The following is a 26,503-nucleotide window of genomic DNA, read 5'->3' on the forward strand; positions in this document are numbered from 1 at the left end:
GCCAGTTCTAGAGACTCACCCCACTCCTACATCAGAAACTCTGCAGGTGGCCTGTGAGTGCAAAAGGACGGGAAGTAGATCTTGACGGATTCAGAGAAGCCTTTATTCCTTCACGGACTTGGGCACTGTTGGGGCCTATTTTCCAGATGGGGAAAATGGCCCCCAGTTACCGAGGGGATTTTGGTTTTCTAGGGTATAATGATGTAATCATTGGAAGCTGTGTACGTGGAGTTTTGACCATTAGGTGCTGGTTGTACAGGTTAAAACTTTAACTTAGTAGTGTGGTTGTAAAAAGGTTGAAACTCATTGTTCTTATTCTGGGATCCATTGTTTCCCAAAGTTTCAGTATTTGATGTGCCTCCATTTAGGGCTAATTTGCGATGGGGGAAGGGCTAAGTTTAGCGCCCATTGTTATTAGAAAAGGGTGCGCTGGGAGAGGTTTAATGTTTGGCCAATTTCCCCGCCCGCCCTCCTTCTGTGCCACGCTGTTCCTCCATTTTTCTTGGGGAGCTGCCTTTTAGGAATATTATTTTCCATAACCCTTCATGGACCCCAGAAATCTTTAACAAGCAATTCAGGTGACTGTGCTGTCCACAAATGTTTAGGAACTGCTGATACAGAGACAGGAAGTGAACTCTCTCCAATTCAAGGTTGCTCTCTAGGGACCACACTCAGTCCTGTGCTAGGAAGACTGAGGTCAAGATTTAAATAAAAGCGGAACCTAAGGAACTGAAAGTCAAAGAAGAGACGGATTTGGTACCTGGAAGACCTGAGGACTTGGTTCCTGCAGTTTTCTCTTTGCCTCTGGGAGCTATGCCAGGATCCCAGTAGGTCCCATGGCTCAGAAGATCCCCATTCCTTATTTCTATTTGTTTTTCTGCAGATGGAGTTGAATCAAGTTTCTGGCATTTATGCCATCCAAAGAATCCTGAGTAATTGCCCTCTTCCTCCTTAAGAAGTAGAATGAGGGGGCTGGGGAGATAGCTCGGTTGGTAGAGTGCTTGCCTTGCAAGCACTAGGCCCTGGGTTCAATCCCCAGCACCACAAAAAAAAAAAAAAAAAAAGAAGTAGAATGAAACCGACCTTCCCCTTTGGACCATCTACATTGTCACTGGAGTGGTGACAAAGCACAGCTAGCAGGGCCTGGCTACCATGTGGACCCAAGGACTCCTTGCTGCTGATAAGAAGACAAGTTACTCTGATGGGACTTTTATGACCTTTATACAGACAGATTCCAGGACTCGGGGAGAAAGGATAATCAGAAGCAAAGCCCCAAACCATCAAATCTGTTAAGAACAAGTCCCAGTTAGAACTGGTCAGTGCAAGCCAAGATGTAACAGGGGCTCACTTGATGCTTTGACTATATCCCTTGTTGCTTTGAAACTCACATGGTTTTTTTCTTTTTCCCAAACTTTTCCCTGACCTTCTCCTTCCTGATCTCTCCTCCATAATCTCATTTTTCTCTGAATCACCTCTTGAAAACACCCCTGTTCCCCATGATGGGCAGAATCACAACCATAGGTACAGGAGTCCCCTGTGTTTCTCCTTTTCCAGCAAAGCCATAAACTGTTCTTTTCCTTTTTCTCAAAACCGTGTCCTTGTTATTGGATTGGCATCAGGGACAAGGACCAAGTTTTCTGCAACGAAGATGACCCAAAGTTGCCTTTAAATCTTCAGCATGTCATTATGATAGTAAAATCTCCCCTATGGGGTAAGACCATGCTCAGTGGGGACTTGAAAGTCTGATGCAATTCTGCTGTCAGACAGAAGTCGAAAGGTGAATTTTGGCAGGACGCTGAAGACTTCCCTGGAAGGAACCCCCAGTAAAACAGGAGGGCAAAGGAGGGCACTGGCCTCTTCTCTCTTAGAGGACCCACTCTCTCATTCTCCCTTGAGAGTGTCCCTTTTCCCCTGTTCCTTTCTCTTCTAATAAACTCCCGCCTGCTGTTATGTGCAACACACTTAAAATTCTTCAGGCAAGATTGCCAGAACCGGTGGTCTCAGACCCCCACGATTGACTCCACAGGTGGATCCCGTTCTGTAGCAGTTACAGTTTGACCCCCTCCAAAACTCATACTGAGATTCGATGGCCATATGGCACTGGTGGGAGGTGGGGCCCTTAAGAGGTGATTAGGTCATAAGAGGGATTAATGCCTTTCTCAAAGGATGGGATTAATTCTCATGAGATTAGTTACTGTGAGAGCAAGTTGTTAAAAAGTGAGGCCACCTCTCTTTTATGCCTCTCAGCACGTGATCATTTGCCCTTCCAACTTGTTATGGAGCATAAGGTAATCACCAGCTGCAGCCTCAGATCCTGGACTTGCCAGCTTCCAGAACCATAAACTAAACTTCTTCATAAATGACCTGTCTCAGGTATTCTATTACAGCAACAGAGAACAAACGAGAAGATGGCTCTTCCCCTGAAATTTTCCCAGAATTCAGTGCCTTTTCTCCTTATAAAATATGCACACATATGGACATATTTATATAAGAGTCAAATTGAATTAATTTGCTTCATCTGGATATTTCAGATTCAGTGAGTATATTGATATTCATCCTTTTCCTATTAATTTTGTTACCAGAGTTTTAGGGCCAATGCCCCAGGTTTAGGAATTCCAATAGACTAGGTTGTACCACCCATCCCAAGATGCCAATCAAAGAGACCAGCAGTGGTGAAGGCAGGAAAGGAACTTTGATCAGTAAACCAGGAAGATAAGGGGACCAACTTCCTCAGCCTTGTCTTTGAGGATACTGACATGAGCTCCCCGGTCATATAGGGAAGGGAAACCAGAAGTATACAGAGTCAAACAGTCTTGGTCAAACTGTTGTCTAGTTGATCATATCTCAGGACTGGTCAGGAAGGGCCTTGTTAGAGACCTAGATTAAAAAGTTGCTATTTCCTGGGGGGTAATTTTGACTCATCATAAGATGTTTATCAATTAGACCTGTTGTCCCTGGAATCCAAGTGCGAGAGAGAATAATGCAGAGCAGAGGAGATAGATGCAAAATGGAAGCAGAGATGCCAAGTTTTGACCCTGTTTTAGTTACCCATTGAATATTTGAAAGCCCAAGTGCAGAGACAGTGCTTTTATGATATTTTCATCATATTCTTTCTCATTCTTCACCTTATCTCTTCTAATCTAAATTTCACAGGACATTTGCTCACTCACTGAGATTCACAAGTACTTCCTATAATTCAAGTGTTCTTAAAGTCTTCATCAAACTTATCTGGGGAGATTTTAAAAATATAATGTCTATTTTAGTCAGCTTTGTGTCACTGTAACCAAAAGTTCAGATGAGAATAACTTAGAGGAGGAAAAGTTTGTTTTGGCTCAAGATTTAATAGGTTCAGTCCGTGGTCGGCCAATTCCTTGGCTTTAGGCCCCAGGTGAGGCAGAGCACTGTGGTGGGGTAGAGTTGCTCAATTCATCACAGTTCAGAAACACCGAGTGCTTATCTACAAACTATAAACCCTGAGGGCATACCCACAGTGACCTACTCCCTCCCATCACCTGCCTATACTCACCACCTAGTTAATCCACTCAAATGGATCGATCCATTGATTAGTTTACAGTTCTTATCATCTAATAATTTCACCCCTGAACATTCTTGCATTGTCTCACACATGAATTTTTTGGGGACACCTCATATACACGCTGTAACAATGTCTATGCCCTGCTCCAGATCCCTCAAGACATGCGCGAACACACACACACACACAGGTGAAAGTGATGATCCCAATCTATGTGGTTTTTCATTGTTCTGAGACATGTTTTCTTAACAACTCAGTTTTCATCATGTGCTGCTAACATTGAAATCTGAAACATATTTTTCCTAAGTGTAATGTAGGAAGCCAGAATAAGTCACTTCAAATCATCTTGGACATAAGAATTGTTATTATTTTGGGAAATAGACACAGGAGAAACTCTGAGGACAGAACGTTAGTTTCCCTTTTATAAGGAAAATTAACTTTAAAAGGGGAATCTCCATTTGTTTGGGTGTTTCCCTTTCTGTACCAAGAAAAGAATATGACTCAGTAATAAGAAATTCCTACCAATGAAGAAGACACAGACAAATCTTACACAACTCTTACCCTTGCTTACTATACTCTTTCCCGGTCACCTCCCCATAAGTTGTCTCCCTGTCCAGAAGCCCCAAACCCTTTCTCCATTGTGGTCAAATAAGCCTGAAATCTAAACACCCTTTGAGTAACACATCTCTGGGTACTCCCATGTGTTAACATGTGTGAGTCACATGATGATAAACTTTGGTATGTTTTGTTAATGTGTCTTTTGATGAAGAGATTCAGAGAAAAAAAATCTAGAAGGGTAAAAGGAAAAAGAATTTTTTCCCTCTCCTTTAGTAGTAAAATAAAAGCCAAGTTCATAGAAAATAATTATAAATGGAGCCCACCTCAACTCTGAATGTGAATTATGAAGTGATGAAAAAATATATAATTGTTCTTCAGTCCTCATTGGGACAGGTGTCTGTAACAAAGGACATTAAGAAGAGAACAAGTAAGTTAATTAACGCATGCAAAGCACATCATGCAGGAGAAAGCAACTTAGCATGCCACCTTAACCAGGAATTCAACCAAGAACAATACATTTTACAGAAGTGATGAGAAAGAGAAAAGTATTCTAGGCTTCGGAGGCAGGAAAACTATGGGAAGGTCAATTTCTGGGGAGAAAGTCTGCTCACAGATTGGTCAGGTGCCTAAGTCTCTGAGCTGGTAACTGAACCGAAGCTCTCAGAAGCAGCTGCATTGGTATTCAACATCCAGCAGACTGCTTGACCGTGGCTGAGTAGAACATCATGATTGTGGAGAGAGGGGATGTTTTAGGTTCAGAGCCAAAATGATCTTGGGCTATCTTAGGTCCGTTAATAGCCATTTATCTTAACTTTTGTATCTGACCTAACATTTTCCTGTCATGTAAACTTCTCAGAGAGTATTGCTAAGTTTAATGACCACCAGCCTCCACCAACCCTAAAGCAAAGAATGCTGTAACATCTGAAGCCTACAGAAGTGACCTCCCCACCTTGCTGTAGCCTGCCTACCCGATGTTCCCACCAATGTTACTGGAAAGTGTATTGATTGATTATGACTTTCTTTGGTTCTGTGACTATAAAAGTTCATGTAACCTCTTCCACAGTGGAACATGTTCTTCCCTGTTCCCAGGTCATCATCACTCATATTTGGCTCAGAATGAACTGTTTTCTTATTTCTTTAAAGCGGAGTTGTTATTTTATGTTGATATAATCAACTGAGAATTTACATCTCTGTCCTTAGGTAGAAAACCCTTGTCTTTGTGAATTTCTGTCTTGGTTTTAGGCAAACAGAGGAAAGGCAGAGAATTCCCTTACATTTTGACAGACTTCAATTGAACAATCCTTTATATGTTTTGGGGAAAAACATTTTGATTTTCATTAATTGCCACTTCATTCTTCATGGAGTATGGGCCCTTTGAAAGAGTCCTGCACCTGATTCCTTCTCAACACAGGATTCCTGGAAGACACCACCAATCCATTGGGGAAAACATAACTCCTACAGCCAGGACCTGTAGGACCCCTGGTCAGACTGACAGACTGGTCTCCAGGGCCCTTCAGCCCAACCAACCACTCTCTGTCTCCAGGGCCCTCAGACAGACTGTGCTCCCTGTCTCCAGGATCCCGCAACCAGACCAACCCACCTCCAGGACCTCCAGTCGACTACATCCACACCCTGTGCTGCAGCTCCCCATTTGCCAACACATTTGGAAGCCAGAGTGGCCATCTTGGATAATCCTGGAAGCCGTATCTCCCATCTTTAGGTGGGGCAAATTCCATCCTGAGACACCTGCTGGAGACTTGAAGCTCATTGTCAGGTACCTCTCATACCTCAGGCTACTGAAGACTGGGAGGTTTGAATACTATATGATTGTTATAGTGTAGATTTTCTCTTTTCTCCTTATTGAAAACATATCTCTTGAACATACAACTTCCTGGTTCAAAGAGGCTTGGGTACTGATCCCTACACCAAAACAAGGTATAAAAACTTATCCTGTTTCAAGTTCATCATGGTTAAAACAGAGACAGCCCTTGTATTTTTTCCTTCCTTTACAAATGGTTGTGGGGGAAAAATGAAATTCATAAAGTCCTGAAGATTTTAAATGGTACCTCCCAAATATAAGATCAAACTTGACAGATGAGACATTATACTAAAAATGAAGCAACTAAAGCAGAATATTGTATCAAAGATCCCCATAGTTCTTACCAAAGATGATCAAAATTCCACTTAAAATTCCCCATTCAAAAAAAATTTTTAAGTGTCCATTCTTTGTTTTGTTTTTGTTTGTTGTTCTGAAGTGCTGAAGATTGAACTCACAGCCTCATGCATGCTAAACACATATTTTATTACTGAGCTATATCCCCAGCCCCATATTAAAGAAAAAAAAGGTGCTCATTCTAAACATAGTTGTGATATATTTAGGCAGAAAAGCTATCAATTGATACTGACTAAATACATAAACATCAAACTGGAAATAGTCAATGTCACCTTTTCCAAAAAGAATTGTAATTTTCAAGTTTTAAAATAAAATTTTGATATTAATTTTCAAATATTAAAATATTTGAAATAAATGCAAGATCTATTACTAAGAAATTATACATAGTACCGGTCTCACAATCAATACTAAAGAATAATCTTAAATTAGAGTAAGTATAAAAGTGAAAGCTATTCACCATGCATTTCTTTCCCTCACTTTCCCATATCTGTTTCTACCACTGCCCAGCAGCCCCAAGTCCCTATTCCTTCTGGTAACTCAGGATGCTACGCAAGTTTCAGCTGACCCTTCTTCCAGCCATGTTTTGTGAGATTCCCATTCATACAGACAATTAAATGTAGTTTTTTTTTACTGTTAATTTGACTTATGTCAATTTAATTCATAGCCCAGACAAGGAATACAGGAGGATAGAGGGAAGCTCCACTTTTGCTCTCCTCTGAGTTCACATAAACTAGTTAGTCTTGTGAGTCTAAACATAATAATTATGGAAGAAGTTATAACATTTACTGAGTGCTAATTTTATGCTCTATGCTTAAGATATATAAATTATGTTATTTAGGATTTAATCCTTACACCACCCTCTGAAATGAATGTAACTATTTCCATTACGCACACAATGAATCAGGGTTAAAGAGGTGAACTAACTGTCCCAAGGTCATGCTTGTCCTAATTGGTTCAGTCACAATTTGAACCCCAGCCAACTTGACTCCAAAGAATTCTCTCATGAACAAAATAATGGCTGAGCAAAATGTGATTACTACAGCTCCTCATTATTAAATACTTATTATCAAATAGGCTTTGAGTTTCCACAGTATTTAGCACAGTACCCTGCAATCCTCCAGGCAATATTTGCTGAATGTATATTTTCTTCCTATTTCCAAAAATCATTTTCCTAAGTTACTCAGCATATGAGTGTGGCTAGCACTTGGCACCTTCTAACCAGTGTGTTAGTTAGCTTTTAGGCAGTGTGACAAAACACTGCAGAAAATCAACTTGAAGAGGCAAAGATTATTTGGGCTCACAGTCTCTGAAGTTTCAGACCATGATGGGTTGGTTGGCCATGGTGTTTGGGGGCCTGTGGCAAGGCAGAATATTTTGGCATGGAGCATGTGGTGGAACAAAGCTGCTTACCTCAAGGCAGCTGGGAAGCAAACAGAGAGAATGGGGGCTTCAAAGTCTCCTGATGCCCGAGCTTCCTTCCATTAGATCCCAATTCCTAAAGGAACCCCCACCTTCCAGTAGCTCCAAGTTGAGGACCAAGTATTCTGCACACGGGCCTGTAGGGGACCCTGAAGAGACAAACCATAACACTAGACAAAAGGAGACACACTGGCCAATGCGTTGTTCCCTGGCTGCCTTTTCTCTAGGCTTCAAACAGACCACCACCCTTCTCAGGACAACACATTGCTGGAGTACATGGTATCTAGGCCAGTTACAATTTTCCTTTTTTTGTGGTAGTGGCGGTGACAGGGATAGAACCCAGGGGTCACACATACTAGGCAATTTCTCTACCCCTGTGCTATACCCCCAGCCCTCATATCAAATACTTTTGATTGGTTCTTACTAAGAATGGGCTTGTAGTACCGCTGCACTGGAGATTCTGGGAGGTCCTCTTCTTCACCAGAACTTTAGTGACCAGCTCTTAAGGCGCATCATCTTTACCTTTGTCTGCTCTGCCCCTTTATGTAATTCTTATTAACTAATTTCAGAGGATTAGTTTCATTGCTAAATTCTAAATATAATCCTTATATGGAGTTTCTTGCCTTCTAAGGACCCATTAATGGCTTTTTGTTTTCCTTTTCTTTTGAGGGGAGTTGAGGTGGGGCAATGCCTTTTTGTTTTCTTTTGTGTAGGGCGAGGTTTAGTAATTTTCTTTTAAAAAATTTGATAAATTAGAAAATTAGTAAAGTCAGTGAATTCATAAATAATTAAGACTACCACCTGTTTTTAAGCAGAGCAGACCACATACAAGTGTTTCAAAAGAAAACCAAGCAGGGTAAGGCAAAAGAAAGTCACAAAATAGTAAGAGGGAGAACCAGCAATATTCTAAAGAAGCAAAGTCTGTAAAAAACCTAAAGAGGGAAAAGGTCTTTATATTGTTCTTTCTAAAGAAAAACAGGACTTGTGCTGAACACCAGATTTTTCAAGATATTGCTGATATACTCAAGAACAATAAAGAATGGAAAGGAAATAGAAAAATAGCAGGCTTCTCAAAACATGGAAGGTTTTGCACATGTATACATTTAATCTGTGACAAATCCATTGTTGAGGAGCTGATAAGAAACCCTAAATTATGGCAACAACTAATTCTACTTCTATATCTTTGTTCTATGAAATATGTTAATGTATATTTATTCGCTCTAGTCCAAGATATTTCAATATTATATTTTTCTGCAGATAGATCTTTTAACTCTAAACCATTTCTGGAAAAGAATGCAGTTTTTCTGCCAAAATCCATTTACCCTTCTTCCTGGGAAATGGTCTGAATAATATTTCCCAATTTAATGTGTCCACATGATATTTTCTGGACAATGGAGAAGAGCAGGCTTGAAGGGTGCCCCTTGGGGTGTGAGCTCTTCTCCCTCGCAGCAGCTAGAATCTAGACAGGGTGGTGGCACAGCTTATATCAGATGGTGACAGCCCCTGAGGAGCCAACCCAGACTGCTGCCTTTGGAAACAGTTAAGTGAGAAAGAAAGAAACTCCTTTTTCTTACAACAGCTTGGCCTTACTAATACAACTATCCTTGCAGGGTCAGGTTGCCTTCTAAATCTACAGAGCCCTCTCTTGACAAATTGCTGCAATTCTGAGTAGTACTGGCTCTCACCAACAGCCACTATCAATAAAATGAACAGGTAATAAAAAAAGAAATCGGTCAGAGAATAACTTTATATTGAATAGTTCAACATTCATCTGAAATCGCTCTCTTCTGTGGCCTGGGATTCAGAGTAAGCAATTACTGCAGTTTCTGTTTCAGGTATCTACTATTTTATTGAGACATGAGCATTGCTTAAATATACAGTTAAGAGTGTAATGAAACAATTCCTCCCCCTAGCTCTAGTGCTTTGCAGCGGGATGGTGAAGACAGTGGAGACAGCAAGTCAGAATTTCCTGACTGTATTCTTCCCCTCAACCATGGCATTTCCTTCTTCTCTCATTCCTATTACATCACCAGTTTAGCTCATATTTCACTGCGAGAGACAAAAAGTGTGAATGTTTCCTGTTTTTCATCAGGACTGAAAGCCTTATTTGAGTTTATTTTACAAATTGGCTGCACAGGTGTTACATGACACATCGGTATAAATTCCCTTCACAATTACCTACTTTGCACACTACCTTTCTGTGCCTTGATAAGCTAAGAAATACAACCACGTTATCCATCCCTAAGATTATTCAGAGAATTTCTAATCCAAGTGAAACATTTTGCTTAGACGTCTCATTACCTCAAGTACACATCATCGGGGCTTCCTTTACAAACAGTGCTAATTTACTTAGCATCCTCACTTGCAGTTCAAAAATCATTCTAGTTCAAAGAATAAAATGTTGGGTGTACACATGCACATGCGATAAGTATTTTATTTTATATTTTTAAAAATATAAAACACACAAACCCCATGGAATTAATTCAACCTTTTCTTTTTCAAATCGTTATTGTCAGCATTGTAATGCAGGGTGCCTGTCGAATCTATTTAGCCATTCTGATCACTGTGAGAAAAAAATAGTTTACTCTCATGAAAAGGGGAGGGCAGAATGTGAAAAATTAACTTATTTACCCATATAGATATAAAACATGCACATTAAGGAAATATTAAGGAGAAGAAATTAAAAGAGAGCTGTCATATTTGTGCTGGACGTGTCTTTGAACACTGTGATTTGGAGTATCCAGTGAGCATCTGATATTGAAATTACCTCATAATTATCATAGCTTAGAACCAGAAAACTAAATACAAAAGTGCACGGACAAGGTAATGGCCCGTATACAATACTACAGGGCAAAGACCTGCTAAAAAGCCGGAGTAGCCACAGTAATCCTTTCTTAGCAGTTCTAGCAATCACACTAGAAAGATTTCAGACATGTTGCTTGGAGTAGCAGGCATGCATTTATTAGGAAGGATAGGAAAGTGGGGTACTCTCAAGGAAGAGGGGGTCCTCTCAGAGAGGACAAGGACAATGTGCTCCTCCTGCCCTCCAGTTTTATCAGGGGACCCAGGTTTCCAGAGTTCCACCCAGGTCCACCTCTTGAGTACTAACAGCACAGGAACTAGGGGACCCACTGGAAAAGAGGAGGTTGTGGTGCTTGGAGTTGGAATTAAGGAAATTGAGACCCACCTGTTTTTGTCACAATTTCCTGCCTCCTTAATTGGTTTATTACCTTTGAATAGCCCTCAGCAAACTTTCTTTGTGAGGGTCTTGACATTTTGGTTGCCAGCCTGATTGGGGGTTGTGACATAGGAGGCTCCAGGTCACCTGGTAGGGTGTGACCTGATCTTGTAACAATAGTTTTTCTTAAAGTGAGGTGATTGTGGCTGGGGGAGGTTTTGATATACCAAGCCCCCATCTTCCAGGTGACTGACTGGCTGCCAGTCCCATTAGGATCCCTGTGGTTTCGTCGCCCTTTCCCTGCTCACTCATTCTTGGCTGACTAGCCTCCTAACCAGTACTGGAGGAAGGATTACATACAGTAGAGAAAGAGCAAAATTTAACCAGTCAGTGACAAATCAACTCCATTTTGAAGATGAGTATAGCCAACCCAAGTACTTTTTACATATGCCACTGCACACAGAGGCCTCTTAAGCTGACAAATCTAGGATATCACCAAAGAACACGAGAAAGAAGGTGGCAAAAAAGTTCTCTAGTCAACCAAATCTAAAACTTAAGCACATTACTATAATAGCAAGCCACCTCAATTCTGAATCAGGACCCAAGTTCTTAATAATTCAGAGTTAATTCTAACAAGTATATTTGTTAGTATATCTAATTGAATTCAGGACATCATAATGGGGGATTAGGGCCAAAAAGTCACAATCGTGAGAAGAGAAATCAGAATATGAGGGAGGATACAGGAAAGGGTAAAACATGAAGATTAAAGCTGCAGCAAGCTGAGATCCTTCACAGCTATAGGCCCAAGCCTGAATGAGAGCCCAAAGGCAGAAAGGGCAGATGGACTATATTCAGCTACTTTGTAAAGGCAAATAGATGAAGTCTTAAAGAATTTCATCAAAAGTAGTTACTGTGGCTTTTAAAAACTATTTTATACATAAATTTTCTGCTCAATTATTTAGAAAATCATTTGTGAGAAACAAGGGAGGCTGAGTAAAGTTTTACTATTAATAATCTGATAACAGTGAATTATCTCTCTGACCTTTATTCATACACAATTGTCACTGACCCAATTTACACCAGGAGGAAATATGACGTTTTCCCAAACACATTTGTTTTGATCTGATTCATACTACTTGCCATGGTCCCATTGACCAACAGCACAAGCATGCATTCATTATTACTGAACACGACAGCCCAAAAGCATGTTTGAAATCTGCCCAACATTTCCTTCTCAACCAGGCTATAGAGAGAAAGAGTAGAGCTAAATCAGAATTATTACAGACTGAACTTTGGGATGAATGTATCCCCTTAAACCAACCCAGAGCTTATCTCTTGGATTCAAGGCAGCACCTTCAAAATCACTTTGGATTAATCAAAGTTCTATATTTTAAAAATTTATCTTGGTTCAACTTCTCAAATGTTTGAAAGATGACACAAAAGGTAAAATCAATACATTATGATTTTTGGTGTAAAAAACTATTTCTAGAACTCAACACTTCAGGGCTGTGGATGTGAGTTAGTGGCAGAATATATGCTTAGTATGCAGTAGAGAATATGTATTAAGGATAAAGGAGCGATGAGCACATTTCCTCTTCAAAAAAAAAAAAAAACAATGACAAACTAAACTATACAAAGAGAATGAGAAAGACATAAACATTTAGGTCAGACAACTTAAAAATACACCACCATATAATACACCATATAATATGATCTTAGAGCCCCCATTTTCATTTAAAAAATCACACTTCAGAATCTGAATCAATAATTTGGGACATTAATTGGAAAATGAAACAATACAAGGAAGCTACTTAAAAAAAAGGCTGCTTTTTTAGTAACTTAATCCTAATCTATTCATTCTCATGGAAATTTCTAATGTCATGAGAGTTCATACAGCTCTAAATAAAATAGAGGGGTAGCCAGGTAATTCAAATAAAAGAATTTCTTTCTTCCCAAAATTATTTAATTAAAACCATGGAGTAACGCTTTGTCTACAAATTTAGAGATCTGTATCAGTTAACATTTAAGCTTTTGACAAATTTTCTATTCTTGATAACCATCTACACTTCCAAACGTGGTTAAACAATGAATTTAAATTCATTAGTGCCTATAACCACGTTGTTGACATGTTCAACTGAAAGCAAAAAAAAAAAAAAAAAAAAAAAAAAAATCAAACTGCTTTTATTCTGCAAGACACATCCTAAAAAAAACCTGAGACTGTACAATTTCTAAAACAAAAAATATTTCTGTTTTGGGAAGCTATAAAGTCCAAGACCAAGGAGCAGGCAGGCAGGTTCCCCAGCAGGTGAAAGCAGGTTTCACAAATGGCGCCATCTATGGATCCTCATATGCCAGCAAGTGCAAAAAGGCCAAAAGCACCTAAGCCCTTTTAAAGACACTAAATTTATTCACGAAGGAACAGCCCTCCTAACTTAATCACTTCCCCAAAAGCCCCACCTTCCAAAACTAGCACAGTGGGAAGTAAGTTTCGACACATGAACACAAGGGAGGGGAAACACTCAAACTATAACATGCACTTTTCAACTAAATCTGGGAACACTTCTTAACAGGTCCCATGGTCTCAAATGGCTTGACTGGATAAAAACTAGGACAATGCTCTGTCTGGTTAGTCTTTTAAAACATTAAAATCTATGCTGAAGAGAGTGGAACACAAAATTTTGACTCAATATCCAACTTAAGACATTGTGCTGGTGAACACAGAACTTGCACTTCCCTGTTCATTAGTCAATAGGCCCAGCTATAATTTAAGATAAAAATTATAATTAGGAATAATGAGAGCAATTTCTTGAGTTACTCCACCTTTAAATTACATTTCACTGAGACTTATCCTTTGAAATTACTAATGATTAGCCTATCTTATTCATGTGAGAATTTAGGAAACCTCTCCTACTTCTGTGGCATTTTTACATGTGAAAAAACTGCACATTGAAGAAAGGTTTCCACAGATGTCACTATTGAAAAACCACTCTACCCAAAAAGACATTGTAAAACTATGCATTTTATTCATTCATTCCATCAGCTGAGAATTGCTCTAATGTACAAATACAGTATTGTACAAAAAAATCACAAAATGTTACAAAATAAAAAAGTACAAACTGCATTACTTAATAAATATGACTAAAAGTAGTTAAAGTCGCAATGAGATAGATTTTAAGTTGGAAACACTGTTTGACCCAGCAAACCATGTAAGTTCTGTTCACAGACATTTTAACATAACACATGGCAATTCTAACTAGTTAGCCTTTTGGAAGAACTTAAAAGGAACAGAATATTAAGACAGTGTTCTCCTGCTATAAAATAACTGCCAAGGTTGGGTCCAGGCATTTTGCTTAGTTTTTTTCTTAGCCGAAACCAAGAAGGTATAAAAGAAGGTATATAAAGCAGGAGGCCTATCTTGTTCCAGAATTTTATACCATGTTAAAATTCTTTTGTAACAAAATGACACATGTAAATAAAAGCAATTGAGAGCACCAGACAATCTACTCTAAACATCAACTAGAGTACAGAATCATCCTTCTGCCATCAGCAAATATCAGACTTTCATTCAAGTAAGACTTGGTACTATCCCTTAAAGGAAAAAAAAAAATCTTACCACAGCCATCCTTTAAGCATTTTTCTTTATAAAGACTGACCATATCTAGAAAAATAACAATTTCCAAAACAACAAATCTCTTTAATCAAAATGGAATGGGCCAATCATCTGGTAACATGAATGCATCAATATCAATTTGAAATAATTAAGAATTGTGAAATTCAAATTCCAACGACATAAAATAACTACTAAATCACAAACTCAGTTCAAAGTAATACATTTTATATAAAGCATTTCTCTGGATTTATGCTTGAAAGCTGTCAAAATGGAACATATCATAGATGAAGGTAACACCAATTTTTAAAAATGTTGTGCAAAAATACGTTTGTATAGAAAATAGACTACCAGGAATGAACAAATTTACACTGTGAGAAATCAGCTTGCAAATTAAGTAGTGCTCATTTTATACAGCAAATTATAAATAGCAGATCACCCAAAGCTATCATGAAACATCATTGAGGTGCCCAGCAACCTTCAGCTCTGAGAAAACATTCAAAAAATGATTAAGGCATTACACCTACAGTAAATCTACTAGGAAATTTAAAAGTGCTGTTACCCTGATTAGAGTTCATGTGATTTTTCCAAATACAAGTTATGTACGCAATTTCCCCAGGGTGTAAGGTTTTCAGACATTTCAAGAGCATGCATTTTGTTCAATATACATCTTGGATAGGGATATGGCCATGGATTTGGCAAGTTCTTCATCGCGTTTTCTTTGCACTTGAGTTTGTTTGCACCAATTGTCATACTCTGGGTTAGGATAGGAGTGATCAAAAACTGCATCATAGTGTCCATTGCTGAGCCAACTGAGCCAAATGCTAGGCCTGAGGGAATCCTCTGGGCCCAAATAGTGAATCATGGTAGACACTGTGGGACTCTCCAACCTCCCTCCAGTAGTTAAGTGAATATTCACATTCAGCATTTGCCCCATAGCCAGCAATTCGGGGTACCCGGCCCACGCCCCGTCCTGAGCAGCAGCAATGATAAACTCCCCGACGTCGCCCTCAATCAGAGGGCTAAAGTGCTCGAGATGATCGGCAATGTAGTGCACCGTCTGCTCCCTCAGCTCCCGGTGCAGGCTCTGGTCCCCGTACACCGTCTTGCTGACAGCTCGGTAGAGGCAGTTCCCGTCGGGAATGATGTGGAATCGGTACTTATTCCTCTGTCGAAGATACTTGTCCTGCTTCTCCACCTCGGCCAGGTACTGGGCTAGTTTCTCGTCTCTGGGATCCGACCTGGAGACCACCACCGTCTCGGCTGCGCTGCTCTGGGTCGCCTCGCTGCTCCGTGCAGGGGGAGCTTCGGCCTCCGGGTCGAGCCGTCGCGCCGCGTCGACGCCGGGAGAGTCGCTGCGGTCGCCGCCCCTCTCCCATCCCCGGGGAATCCTCTCCGCCCGGTGTTCCTCGCCCCACGGGCTGGGGCTAGGCTCCGGGCTCCCCGGGGGCGGCGCAGGGCCTCGGTGCTTGGCGGCGGCCAGGGCCTGCCGGTGCTCGCTCAGTCGGAAGTTTCTGTCGGGTCCCTCGCGGGCCGCGTCCAGTCCCGCGGGCTCGGGACAGTCGGGTCTCAGCAGCTCCTCCAGGAGCCAGGCCGAGGAGCCCCGCCGCGGCGGCACCGGGGCCCCTGGAGCCGGAGCCAGCAGGAGGCAGCGGCCGCGCGGGTTGGCGCTGGCCGCGGCGCCGGAGCCGGGTTCGGGCCCGTGCAGCAGGAGCCTGTCGGCGCCCAGAGCCCGCACGGTGATCTGCGCCGTGGACGTGTAGTGCGGCGGCAGCGGCGGCTTGCAGGACGCGCCCGCCGGGCCGGCGGGAGCGGCTGAGGCGGGGGCGGCGGCCCCGGACACCATCTCGAAGCAGGAGGAGAAGGCGGGCATCTTGGCGGCGGGGGCGGCGACGGCTTCCCGGGGCTCGGCGGCCGCGGCGGTCTGGCACTCACCGGTCTCGGGCTCCGGCGCGCCGCTGGCGGGTCCCGGCGGCTGAAGGGAGACCTTGAAGGGGGCGGCGGCGGCAGGCGGCGCGGGAGCTGCGGCCGTGGGACCCGGTCCCCCAGCAGGGTAGTGAGTGCAGACGCTGCTGTAGAGCTGCATGTCCCTGCCCGCCGCTCGGCCCCTTATAGGCGCGGCGAGCCCGGGTGCAGGGGACACACCCTCGGGGCCCGGAGGAGGGGGCCGACTGAGCGCGATGACCCAGTGCCCCTAGAATAGAAATGACCCAAGGACCGTCGGCCGCCGCGCGTCAAGAGCCGCAAATAGCGACCGGGTCCCAGCCAAATTCCTGCTGCGCCACAGCGCGCGGTGGGGGCGGGGTGGGGACGCGCGCTCGACCCCTGCCGGCGCGCTCGGCCCGCAGGCCCAGGGCGCAGCGCCCGCTGCCGCTGCTCCGGCCCGAGGCGGCCGCTGGGGACTGTCGGAGAAAGCCGCCCGCGCTGCTGGAGCGCGTCCCGCCGGCGAGCAGGAGTGCAGGGCGCGCGGAGGGCCGGGAGGCGGGGCCGCGGTTGTTTACCTCAGGCCGCGCGGCCGCGTCACGTGGGCCCGCTGGAATGTGCGGCTCGTCAAGACGTCCCATTCAAGTGCGCGAGCCCGCCCCGCCCCTCCGGCCTGCGCCCCGCCCTCTCTGGCTGCGGTCCCGCCCCGCCCGGCTCAGCGGACGTCACGGGCGTGGCCCGAGGCGGGCGCGCGGGCTGGGCTGGGCGGGGGAGCCCCGAGGCTCAGGGGCATGCGCAGTCGTGGTATTCCTGACTGCTACCCACGTGACAGCTAAAGACTACTTCGGTTACCTGAGCCATTGATATCGGGGCTGGGTCACTTTGTACTGCTGCAGGTCTCTGTGGCGGGATGGGAGCTGCTTGGGCAAGCTCGAATGTTTGGAAAATCTGCATTTCGAATCAAGCGTTCGAGCTAGGAATGGGGAACGGGGCACTGCCTTAAAATCTGTATGACCTTTTTATAAGGTCGTGGGCCACCATTCCTGTCTGCATTCACCACTGCTCTCTTTTCAGTTTAGTGCCTGGGAGTCACTTATCTAGGTCGTGTTCTCTGCGAGATCCACAGGAATTTTGCTGCCCTGCTCAGTGGAGACGAACTTTTCTGTACCCCTAACTCATGTCAACTGGGAAATACGTGGGGGAAAGGAAGGAAACCCAGACAGCCTTTCTGAGAGTACCAAATGTCATGCCACTTAGGGTCTTTCGAGAATCAGTGCGGTTGGAGCCTAGGTCAGAAGCATTTGAGAGGGTAGTGGCCTGCATTGGCAGGCACCGGAGAATAAAGTAAACACTAATGCCCAGCCATGTTATTAGTAACCTCCTTTGTAAAGGAAAACCAGAATATTCTGTGAACTGAAGTTTCTCCCTGAAAGGATGTGCCTTTACTTAAGAGCTTCTACATCATTAAAATTTCACTGATTGGAGCCTTGTAATCTTGTAGAGATATAAGTGTTAGAAATTATGAAGCATAAATTGTACTGGGCTAGTTTAGGTCCCTTTACAGCCATTTATCTATTATCAGCCTGTTTCCGACAGCTTGTGTGTGTGTGTGTGTGAGAGAGAAACAAGCAAACAGACATCAATGGATAAAATCTTAAAAGTGTTAAACTGGACAGATCTCAGGTTTCTACAAAATTTAAGGCTGGAAATGAGAAGGTACCTGAATCCTGCAGGAAGTTTTCCCTGCTTTATTGAAAAGAACATCTGAAATTTGCGGAAAATGTTTCCCCACCTTTTTGTAGTTTGCCTGCATGATTATGCTACCTACTTTTGGCAGAACTATAAAAGGTGTATGTAATCTGGACTGGGAGAAGGATGCATCTGGGAAACCATGTCTTTCAGGAGCTCATGTTGTTAACTTGTGCCTCTGGGGTATACTTATTCGTGTTGTGTAGGAATTAATCATTTTCTTGTTTCTTCAAGGTAGAGGTGCTTTTTTTTTTTTTTTTTTTTTTTCTCCCATTGACAATTCATTCTATCAGCCATTTGCAGTCTGTGGTAGCACCTGGCACTTGCTATATTCTGAGCTTTGTTCAAATGCTAAATTTACTGGCTCTCTGCACTCAAATTGAATGTAAGAGACTATCCCATCATTTTGGAGATGGGGAAGCAGCCTTTAGATCATGGAGAACACCACCATTCGGCTTGACTGTGAATTTCATGGATGGAAAGACTGTCTTGTTCTCAACTGAGTTTTTATCCCCTGGCACAGGGCCTGGTACACAATGGAGCTAATTAATATTTACTGAATGAATGAATAAACAGAGAATGTGTTCCCAGGGTTTCTCAGACAGTGAAGCCAGAATTCCTATCCAGGTCTCTTGACCTTCACCAGGTTTTCAGTTTGCCATGGGGAAGAAGACTGGCAAGGTCCCAGCAGCAGTTGTTTGCTTAGGTCACTCAACCTAGTGGGTAAATTAACTCAGGAGAAGGAAAACAATGTCGAACCATCTTTTCAAATTCAGGTGATTATCTCATTTGGGACCTGTGACTTACTAGAAAAGGGAAATTACTTAGATGTTGCCCCAGATTTGTTCAGTATCCTTTGTTCTGCACATTAAGCACTTCATACAAATTTGGTCCTTAGCCTTTCAATAATTCAAGTTCTGAACAAGAAAATATTCTTAATAATAAGATGATCCTCAGTGTTTTCTGAGTACCCACTGTATGGCTATCTGGGCTAGCATAACAAGATCCTGGAGAGAAATAAAGAAAATATTACAATTTAAATGCCAAGGCAAAAATGTGTTTTAACAGGTAAGTGTTAAGCATAGATAAACAAGAAAAAACTAGGTACACAAAAGACAGGTCATGCATCTGATGTACCAAGTTAGGAAGGGATAAATATAACAAAGATGTGAAAATTTCAAATTTACCGTAAACAAGGGCTTTTTTTTTTTTTTTTTTTTTTCCATTTGGTTTGCCTAAAAGTGATAAACTGCAAAACTTTGAATTTACTGTGGGCATCGGTGTTCACTCCATATTTCAGTCTGGAAGGTGTTCCTGGAGGAAATACTTCAGAAAACCTTTAAAGCAGAAAAGATGACAAGCTTTGAAAACAAGTTTGTTTTCTGTGCCTGGAGGGTAAGGTAAGGTCAGTCCTTCCAAGTGATGGCTAAAAGAGTGAGGCAAATCTGATTCCTTGAGCAATCTCCTTTTTCTGATGTGAAAGGTTTAGCTGTGCACACAAGAAGCATCTATTATATGTCAGAAAAAGTATGAGACATTGGAGTAAACAAGACCCTCATGGTCCAGGCCCTCATGAAGATTCCAGATAAGGATTAGAATTAGGCTTCTGGAAGTAAACATCATTGAAGCATAGGTTCTCAGAGCAAATTATTATCTTACATCTTATTTGCATCTGAACACTGTAAACTTCTTCACTGAATTGTACGAGGGCCTTAGGAATCTTGCAAGATGGAAGTTCTTTCAGAAGCTTTGGGCTTTTGCAAAGCATGATGACCTCAGTAATCATGATGAAAATGTCACGCGAGCAGTAAAGCAATGATAGAGAACCGAGCTAAAGTTCCTAGGCCCAAGAACAACTTTGTGGGGATGAGTGAATTCACATAATCGTCTATAATTATGCAATTAAAATTAATACATATGAAAAATGGCTACATAATTGGAAAAAGTGAAGAGCTATGAGTATTGGGGAGGAGGGTTTATTCTGGATGGCTCATAGAACTTAGAGATGGCTTTTCAACCAAAAGCTTTTTAGGAACAAAGTCTCCAAACAGCGTAGAATAACTGTTAAAGTTCTTATGATAAACTATACATTAAAAAAGGGGGTTCAGGGGCTGGGGATGTAGCTCAGTTGGTAGAGTGCTTGCCTTGCAAGCATGAGGCCCTGGGTTCTATCCCCAGCTCCACAAAAACAAAAACAAAAACAAAAACGGGTTCAGAATGTAGCTCTGTGGTAAAGCACTGTGCAAGAAAGCTGAATCCTCCATCTTGAGATAAACATTAAATATATCCAATGAAGCTGAAAAAAATTCCTGATGATTCCATTCTGGAAAATCATCTGTTTGGCATATTTTGGTTCTGGGCAGAAAATTGGCGGAAGTTTAGGAAAATAGGATTCTAAACCAAATTTATTTAGTTATTGAATAGGCTAGGGGGGGAAAAGGAAATGTTTGCAATTATTAATTAAAGAATGGCAACAAGAGAACCAGTAGGTTAAAACAAAACAGAAAGGATAAGGTATTAATCACTGAGTGTTTCTGGAGTACCAGCTATGCTGCCAGCATGGGGTCAATTACAAAGAATTCAAAAACAGATTTTTCATGCAGCCCAGGTAGTGAAAACCTAGCCACCAAGGCATTTTATAAAACACAGCCAATCCTGGTATTGTTTGATAAGGTACATGCACCCAAATATCGCCAATTCCCATTGTGCTACCTTCCTCTCCAAAACAAAACTTCTAAAAATCTTAAATATTCATCCATTAATTATTTCTTTATAAGCCTACTATGAAAAACAATCTCGAAAAAGGACAAAGTTAGAGGACACATGCTTCCCATTTTCAAAACCTAACTACAAACCTAGAGTCGTGTCTATATGCTACTGGCTTGAAGATAAACATATAGATCAGTGGAATAGAATTGACAGTCCAAAAATAAATTCGTACACTTATGGTTAATTGACTTTTGACAGTGTGCCAAGACAATTCAGTGGGGAAAGAATAGTCTTTTTAACAAATTGTGCTAGGACCACTGAATATCTACATATAAGAAAAAAAAAAAAAAAGTAGAACCTTCTGACTCATAACTTGGTCAAAATTTAACTCAAGCTAGGTGTGGTGGTTTAGGAAGAGCATTAAGTTTTTAATTTTTTTTCAGTATTGGGGATTGAACCCAGGGTCCAACTAAGCAAGTACTCTACTACTGAGCTACATTCCCTGGTTCTTTCATTATTTTGAGATCCACCTTATGGTCTTCACTGTGCTACCCAGGCTGGCCTTAAACTTTCAATCCCAGGGCTGTAGCTCTGTGGCAGACCTCCTGACTAGCATGTGTTAGACCCTGGGTTCAATCCCCAGTACTGGAAAAAATAAATAAAAACATTTTTGCTTTCATAGGTGTCATGACCCACATGTTTACGCAGTTTCTCCAAACTAGGGCTCTGAGTCAGATTAGAAATATTAAAGGTATGAGAAATTTAAGAAATAAAGACAAGACAGGGAAATAAGTGGAACAGTGGAATCCGATGGGAACCAACTCTGAAGGAGACTGAATCTAATGGCAAAATGGAGCCTATGTACTTTATTTAAATGGGTGGGAACACCAATGGGATTCAGTGTGAAGAACTTCCTGAGGAAAACAGGAAGAAGATGGCAAAAACAACTTGGTTGGGGCTTAGCAGGTTATTCCCGCCTCCTGTACCCCAGGACAGCTGGAATTGGAAGTCAGGGCTTTTTGAACTAGTGAGTTCTATGACAACTGAACTTTCCCTGTCAACAGGAATCACCATGCAAATGGACTTTCCCTGGGAACCTTGCACCACAGGGTTCCCAAAAGCAAGGTCTCACATAGTTCGAAGCAATGATTTACCAATGGCCTGCGACACATAGAGGAAAATCCTGCACCATAAAGGAAGCAAAAATACAACCTGAAGGAGAGGAGAATGTATTTGCAAGTCATATAGCTGATAAGAGACTTCTATCCAGAATATACTCAGTAAAGTTTTATAATGCAACAATAAATAGAAAGAAAAATAAGCAGGTGCAATGGTGCTTACATGTAATTCCAGCTACAATGGTGGCTGAGGCAATAGGATCATAAGTCTGAGGACAGCCTGGGCAATATAGCAAGACCCTGTTTCAAAATACAAAAAGTAAAAAGGACTAGTGTGTAGCTCAATAAGAGTGCCCTGAGTTCAACTTTCAACCGCAAAAAAAATAAAATAAAATAAACGAGTTTTTTTTTAAAGTAATTTGAACAGTCATTTTTCCAGAGAAGATATACATACAGAGTCAATAAGCAAGCAAAACACAAATGCTCAACATCATTAGTAATTATGGAAATGCAAATCAAAACCACAATAAGATGTGCTTCATACCCACGATGGGATTGTGAAATGCTGCATACACTTTGGAAAACACTTTGGCAGTTCACCAGAGGTTACTGTATTAGTCCACCTTCTATTGCTCTAATAAAATACCTAAAGTCATGTTGTGGTTTAGCCATGAGATGTTTCCCAAAAGCTCATGTGTGAGACAATGCAAGAAAATTCAGAGGTGAAATAATAGGGTTATGAGAACCTTAACCTAATCAATGGATTAATAGACTTAAATAGAATAAGGGGGAGGGGGTAACAGTAGGCAGATGGGGTGTGCCTGAAGGAGGCAGGTTTTGGGGGTGTGCCTTTTGTTTTTGAGGTATATATTTTGTCCTTGGTAAGCAGAGTGCTCTCTCTCTCTCTCTCAATTTCCTGTTTGCCTCGTCCTGACCTGCTTTCCTCCTCCACACTTTTCCATCATGATGTTCTGCCTCACTCAGGTCTAGAGCAATGGAGTTGGCCATCTATGAACTGAGACCTCTGAAATTGTGAGCCCCAAATAAAATTATCCTCCACTAATTGTTCTTATCAGTTCTTTTCCATCATAGGAATGGTGAAAAAAACTGACTAAAATAGGCTGGTTCACAATTCTAGAGGTTCAAGGGCATGACACCTGCATCTGTGCAGCTCTGATGAAGGCTTCATTCATGACCAGATGCCATCACAATGGCAGGAGTGCTTGTGGGAGGAAGTATCACATGGCAAGACAGGAAGCTGGAGTAAGAAGGGGAGAAGCTAGTAATGACCTTTCACTAGGCCCACCTCTTAAAGGCCCCACCTCTTATAGGCTTCACCACGTCTCCACATCATCACACTGAGGTCCAAGCGCTCTACACAAGAAGTCTTGAAGACACACTCAAACCATGTCCAAACCATAGCGGTTTCATCTAGAGTTACTGTATGATCCAGCAGTTCCACTCTTAGCCATAAAATCAGGAGAGATAAAAAATATGTCCACATAAAAATTTGTGTATGGATGTTCACAATAGCATTATTCATACTACCCATAAAGTAGAAACAACCCAAATATTCATTAACTGATGAATGGGTAAACCAAATGTATATTCATACAATGAAATATTATTCAGCCATAAACAAAAGGAAGAACTGATACATACTACAATATGAATGAACTTTGGAAACATGCTAAGTGAAAGAAATCATATGGAAATGGGCCACATACTATATGATACCATTAATATGAAATTCTCAGAATAGGGAAATCCATAGAGATAGAAAATAGTGGCTGGGCTGAGGGTGTAGCTCACTGGTAGAGTGTTTTCCTGGCATATTTGGGGCCCTGGGTTGGATCCACAGAAGTGCCAAAAAGAAAGGAAAATAAAATAGAGGTTGTTGGGGTCAGGGACAGAGGTGAAGAGGTAAGAGAGTGACAACTAATGTGTAAGGAGTTCTTTGGGGGTAAAAAAAAAATGTTTTGAAATTAGATTATGATGATGATTATATAACTCTGTGGATATATTTTAAACCACATTAGGGCTGGGGATATAGCTCAGATGGTAGAGGGCTTGCCTTGCATGCATAAGGCCCTGGGTTCAATCCCCAGCACACACACACACAAAAAAAAAAAACCCCAAAAAAACAAAACAAAAAAAACCACTGGAATATACATTTTTAGGGGTGAATTTTATGTATGTGAATTATATCTAAATAAAAGCTGTTTAAACAAAACCTGTCATGAACCAGGTATCATGCTAAGTGCCTGAGATAAAAAGAGGATTATATATTATTATCAGCAGTAACAACATTTATTTTGTGACATTGCATAAATCATGGATAACTTTTCATGAATCTTAATGATTTTTCTGACAAATTCATGGTAGTCTATAGGCAGCTTAAATGTAATCATTCAAATAATATCAAAGAGTTGAAGGAACTGGTTTAGTGAAATGCTATTTAAATTTATAATTTTGTTTTTTCTCAAACATTTTGTGTAATCTTCATGATACAAAAATTTCTGTTCAATAAACATTTATTGAGAACTTTAAAACACATATGGAAACATGCCCTAGGGTAATCATACACAAAACAAACCAGACCAAAAATAGGATATGTATAATGTGTGGGAAAATAATTCTTTTTATATTCTGCTTTTTTTTTTAACTATCACAAAATCTATTTAGCAAAACGTTTAATATAAAAATGTACATGATCCAATTTTTACATCAGAGTAAAATAGGCCATTTGGAGAGGAGACATGGATCTCTCTGCTAAACAGTCATTATGCTTATTTTAAAACTTCTAACATGATAATACTATGTCCTCATGTTGTCACCTTTCCAATACTATTCTGTTGCCCACTGGTTGTGATCTCCACACATTTATCCATAAAATGATCAACTTCCTTTGGATGTAATTCATACGATGCAATTTTAGTGACAACTTCTTCTCCATACATTTTTTCAACTCAGGAGAATAAGCTTTGTTCGTAGTGGCTATTCTCTGGGCATAGAGCTGCCTTGGAACAGAATTCGTAGCTTCCCTCAGGATCCTTTGGAAGGCTTGGCTGGAAAAAAAGATTCTTAAAAGTGCCCAGAAAATATCAGGCGTTCAATAAACATCTCCCAAATGTTGTCAAATAAAAATGGAACATAAACAATACAGGTAAACATCTTGGGAAATGATGTGGGGATTTTATAGATATTCATTTTTAGAATTCAGTTGAATTGACAGTTTAAAGTGAAGAAATAAATAAATAAAGAGCATCAGTTTATGCAAACACCTCAGTACTTTTTCTCCAGCTCATCTCCCATCCATGGCATGTCACTGACTTTAAGAGAAATTTTCAGGCAGAAGTGCAAGTTACTCTTAATTATTTAAACCGTATGGTTCTTCTGAAATTGTTCTTATTTATCACTTACATAACTTAAACATTATGTTAAAGAGAATTACTGAAAATCCCATTAAAGTCCTCATACCCTCAGTAGGTTTTGTTTCTTAATTTAAAATTTTTTGATTGACATAATAATTGCATATATTTACGGGGTTTAGTGTGATAGTTCAATGCATGTATTTATTGTGTAAGGGTCAGATCAGCATAACTGACACAACTGTCACCTCAAATATTTATCATTTCTTTGTACTGGGAAACTTCAAAATTCTCTCTACCAGCTATTTGAAATACACAATGAACTGTTGATAACTGCAATATCCCATTGTACTAAAGGATATTAGAAGTTATTTCTCCAACCCGAGTGCACCTGATTGTTGTTTTCGTAGAAAAAAATAGAACAAAATATGGAGAAAGGCTGAGAAGTATGTGTAATCATTGACTTGAGTTTACCCTTGGAAAATGTGCAGATCCTGCTGATAAACAGACCAGACTTGTCTACTGATTACCAAGGTTCAAATACCCACTCATGCAATGACATTTTTCATCTTGTGAATTCAATTGACTATTGAGAGAAGTCAGGGCTGTTATTCACAGGGAGATTTAAATGACACACACTGAAAGAATATTCATTTCCCATGCACAGCCTTGAATCATTGTAGCATGAACAGGAGGAACCCAAAAACCTCAAGTGTTCCCTGTATCTATTCATTTATGTTAGAATAGTTAGACTAAAAACATTTTGTTCTGTGCCTTGTTGCCTGCATCTGGTTAACTTCATGAATCAGATGATCCGATCTAGTAAAAAGACTTGGCCTGCCAGTTGCAAAGGGAGAAATACAAATAGAGCCCATAGCCTGTGTTTATAAAGGGCTTAACATCAAATTCAAGAAACAATACACACACACACACACACATGCATGCACGCATGCACACACATACTGAATAACAATGCAGAAAATGCGATCATCTGTTGCCAAGGGTGATCCTAACAAAACTCAGTTCTCTGAATGCCAACATCACAATCTTTGTAATGTTTACCTGGTAGTTAAATACCTGTAAATAAGTGAACGTAATAACGATATGGCTTCTCCTCCCTGGAGACTGCAAGGGACCCTCCCTGGGGAACAAGGGACACGGCCACA

General features: G+C 41.2%; 1 protein-coding gene across 1 annotated transcript; it reads right to left on the reverse strand.

Annotated features, from left to right (window-relative positions):
- Window positions 1–13,859: 13,859 nt before the first annotated feature.
- Window positions 13,860–16,942, reverse strand: Otud1 (OTU deubiquitinase 1). The gene has a single exon (XM_047521547.1). The coding sequence runs from the start codon at window positions 16,551–16,553 to the stop codon at window positions 15,108–15,110; it is 1,446 nt and encodes a 481-aa protein (XP_047377503.1). The 5' UTR covers window positions 16,554–16,942; the 3' UTR covers window positions 13,860–15,107.
- Window positions 16,943–26,503: the final 9,561 nt, after the last annotated feature.

The sequence above is a fragment of the Sciurus carolinensis genome, chromosome 12 (genome assembly GCF_902686445.1).
Source record: "Sciurus carolinensis chromosome 12, mSciCar1.2, whole genome shotgun sequence".
NCBI classification, from domain to species: Eukaryota; Metazoa; Chordata; class Mammalia; order Rodentia; family Sciuridae; genus Sciurus; species Sciurus carolinensis.

What these genes read in the sequence shown, in the direction of transcription:
- Otud1 (XM_047521547.1), bottom strand. Translation starts at nt 16,553, where the DNA reads ATGCAGCTCTACAGCAGCGTCTGCACTCACTACCCTGCTGGGGGACCG.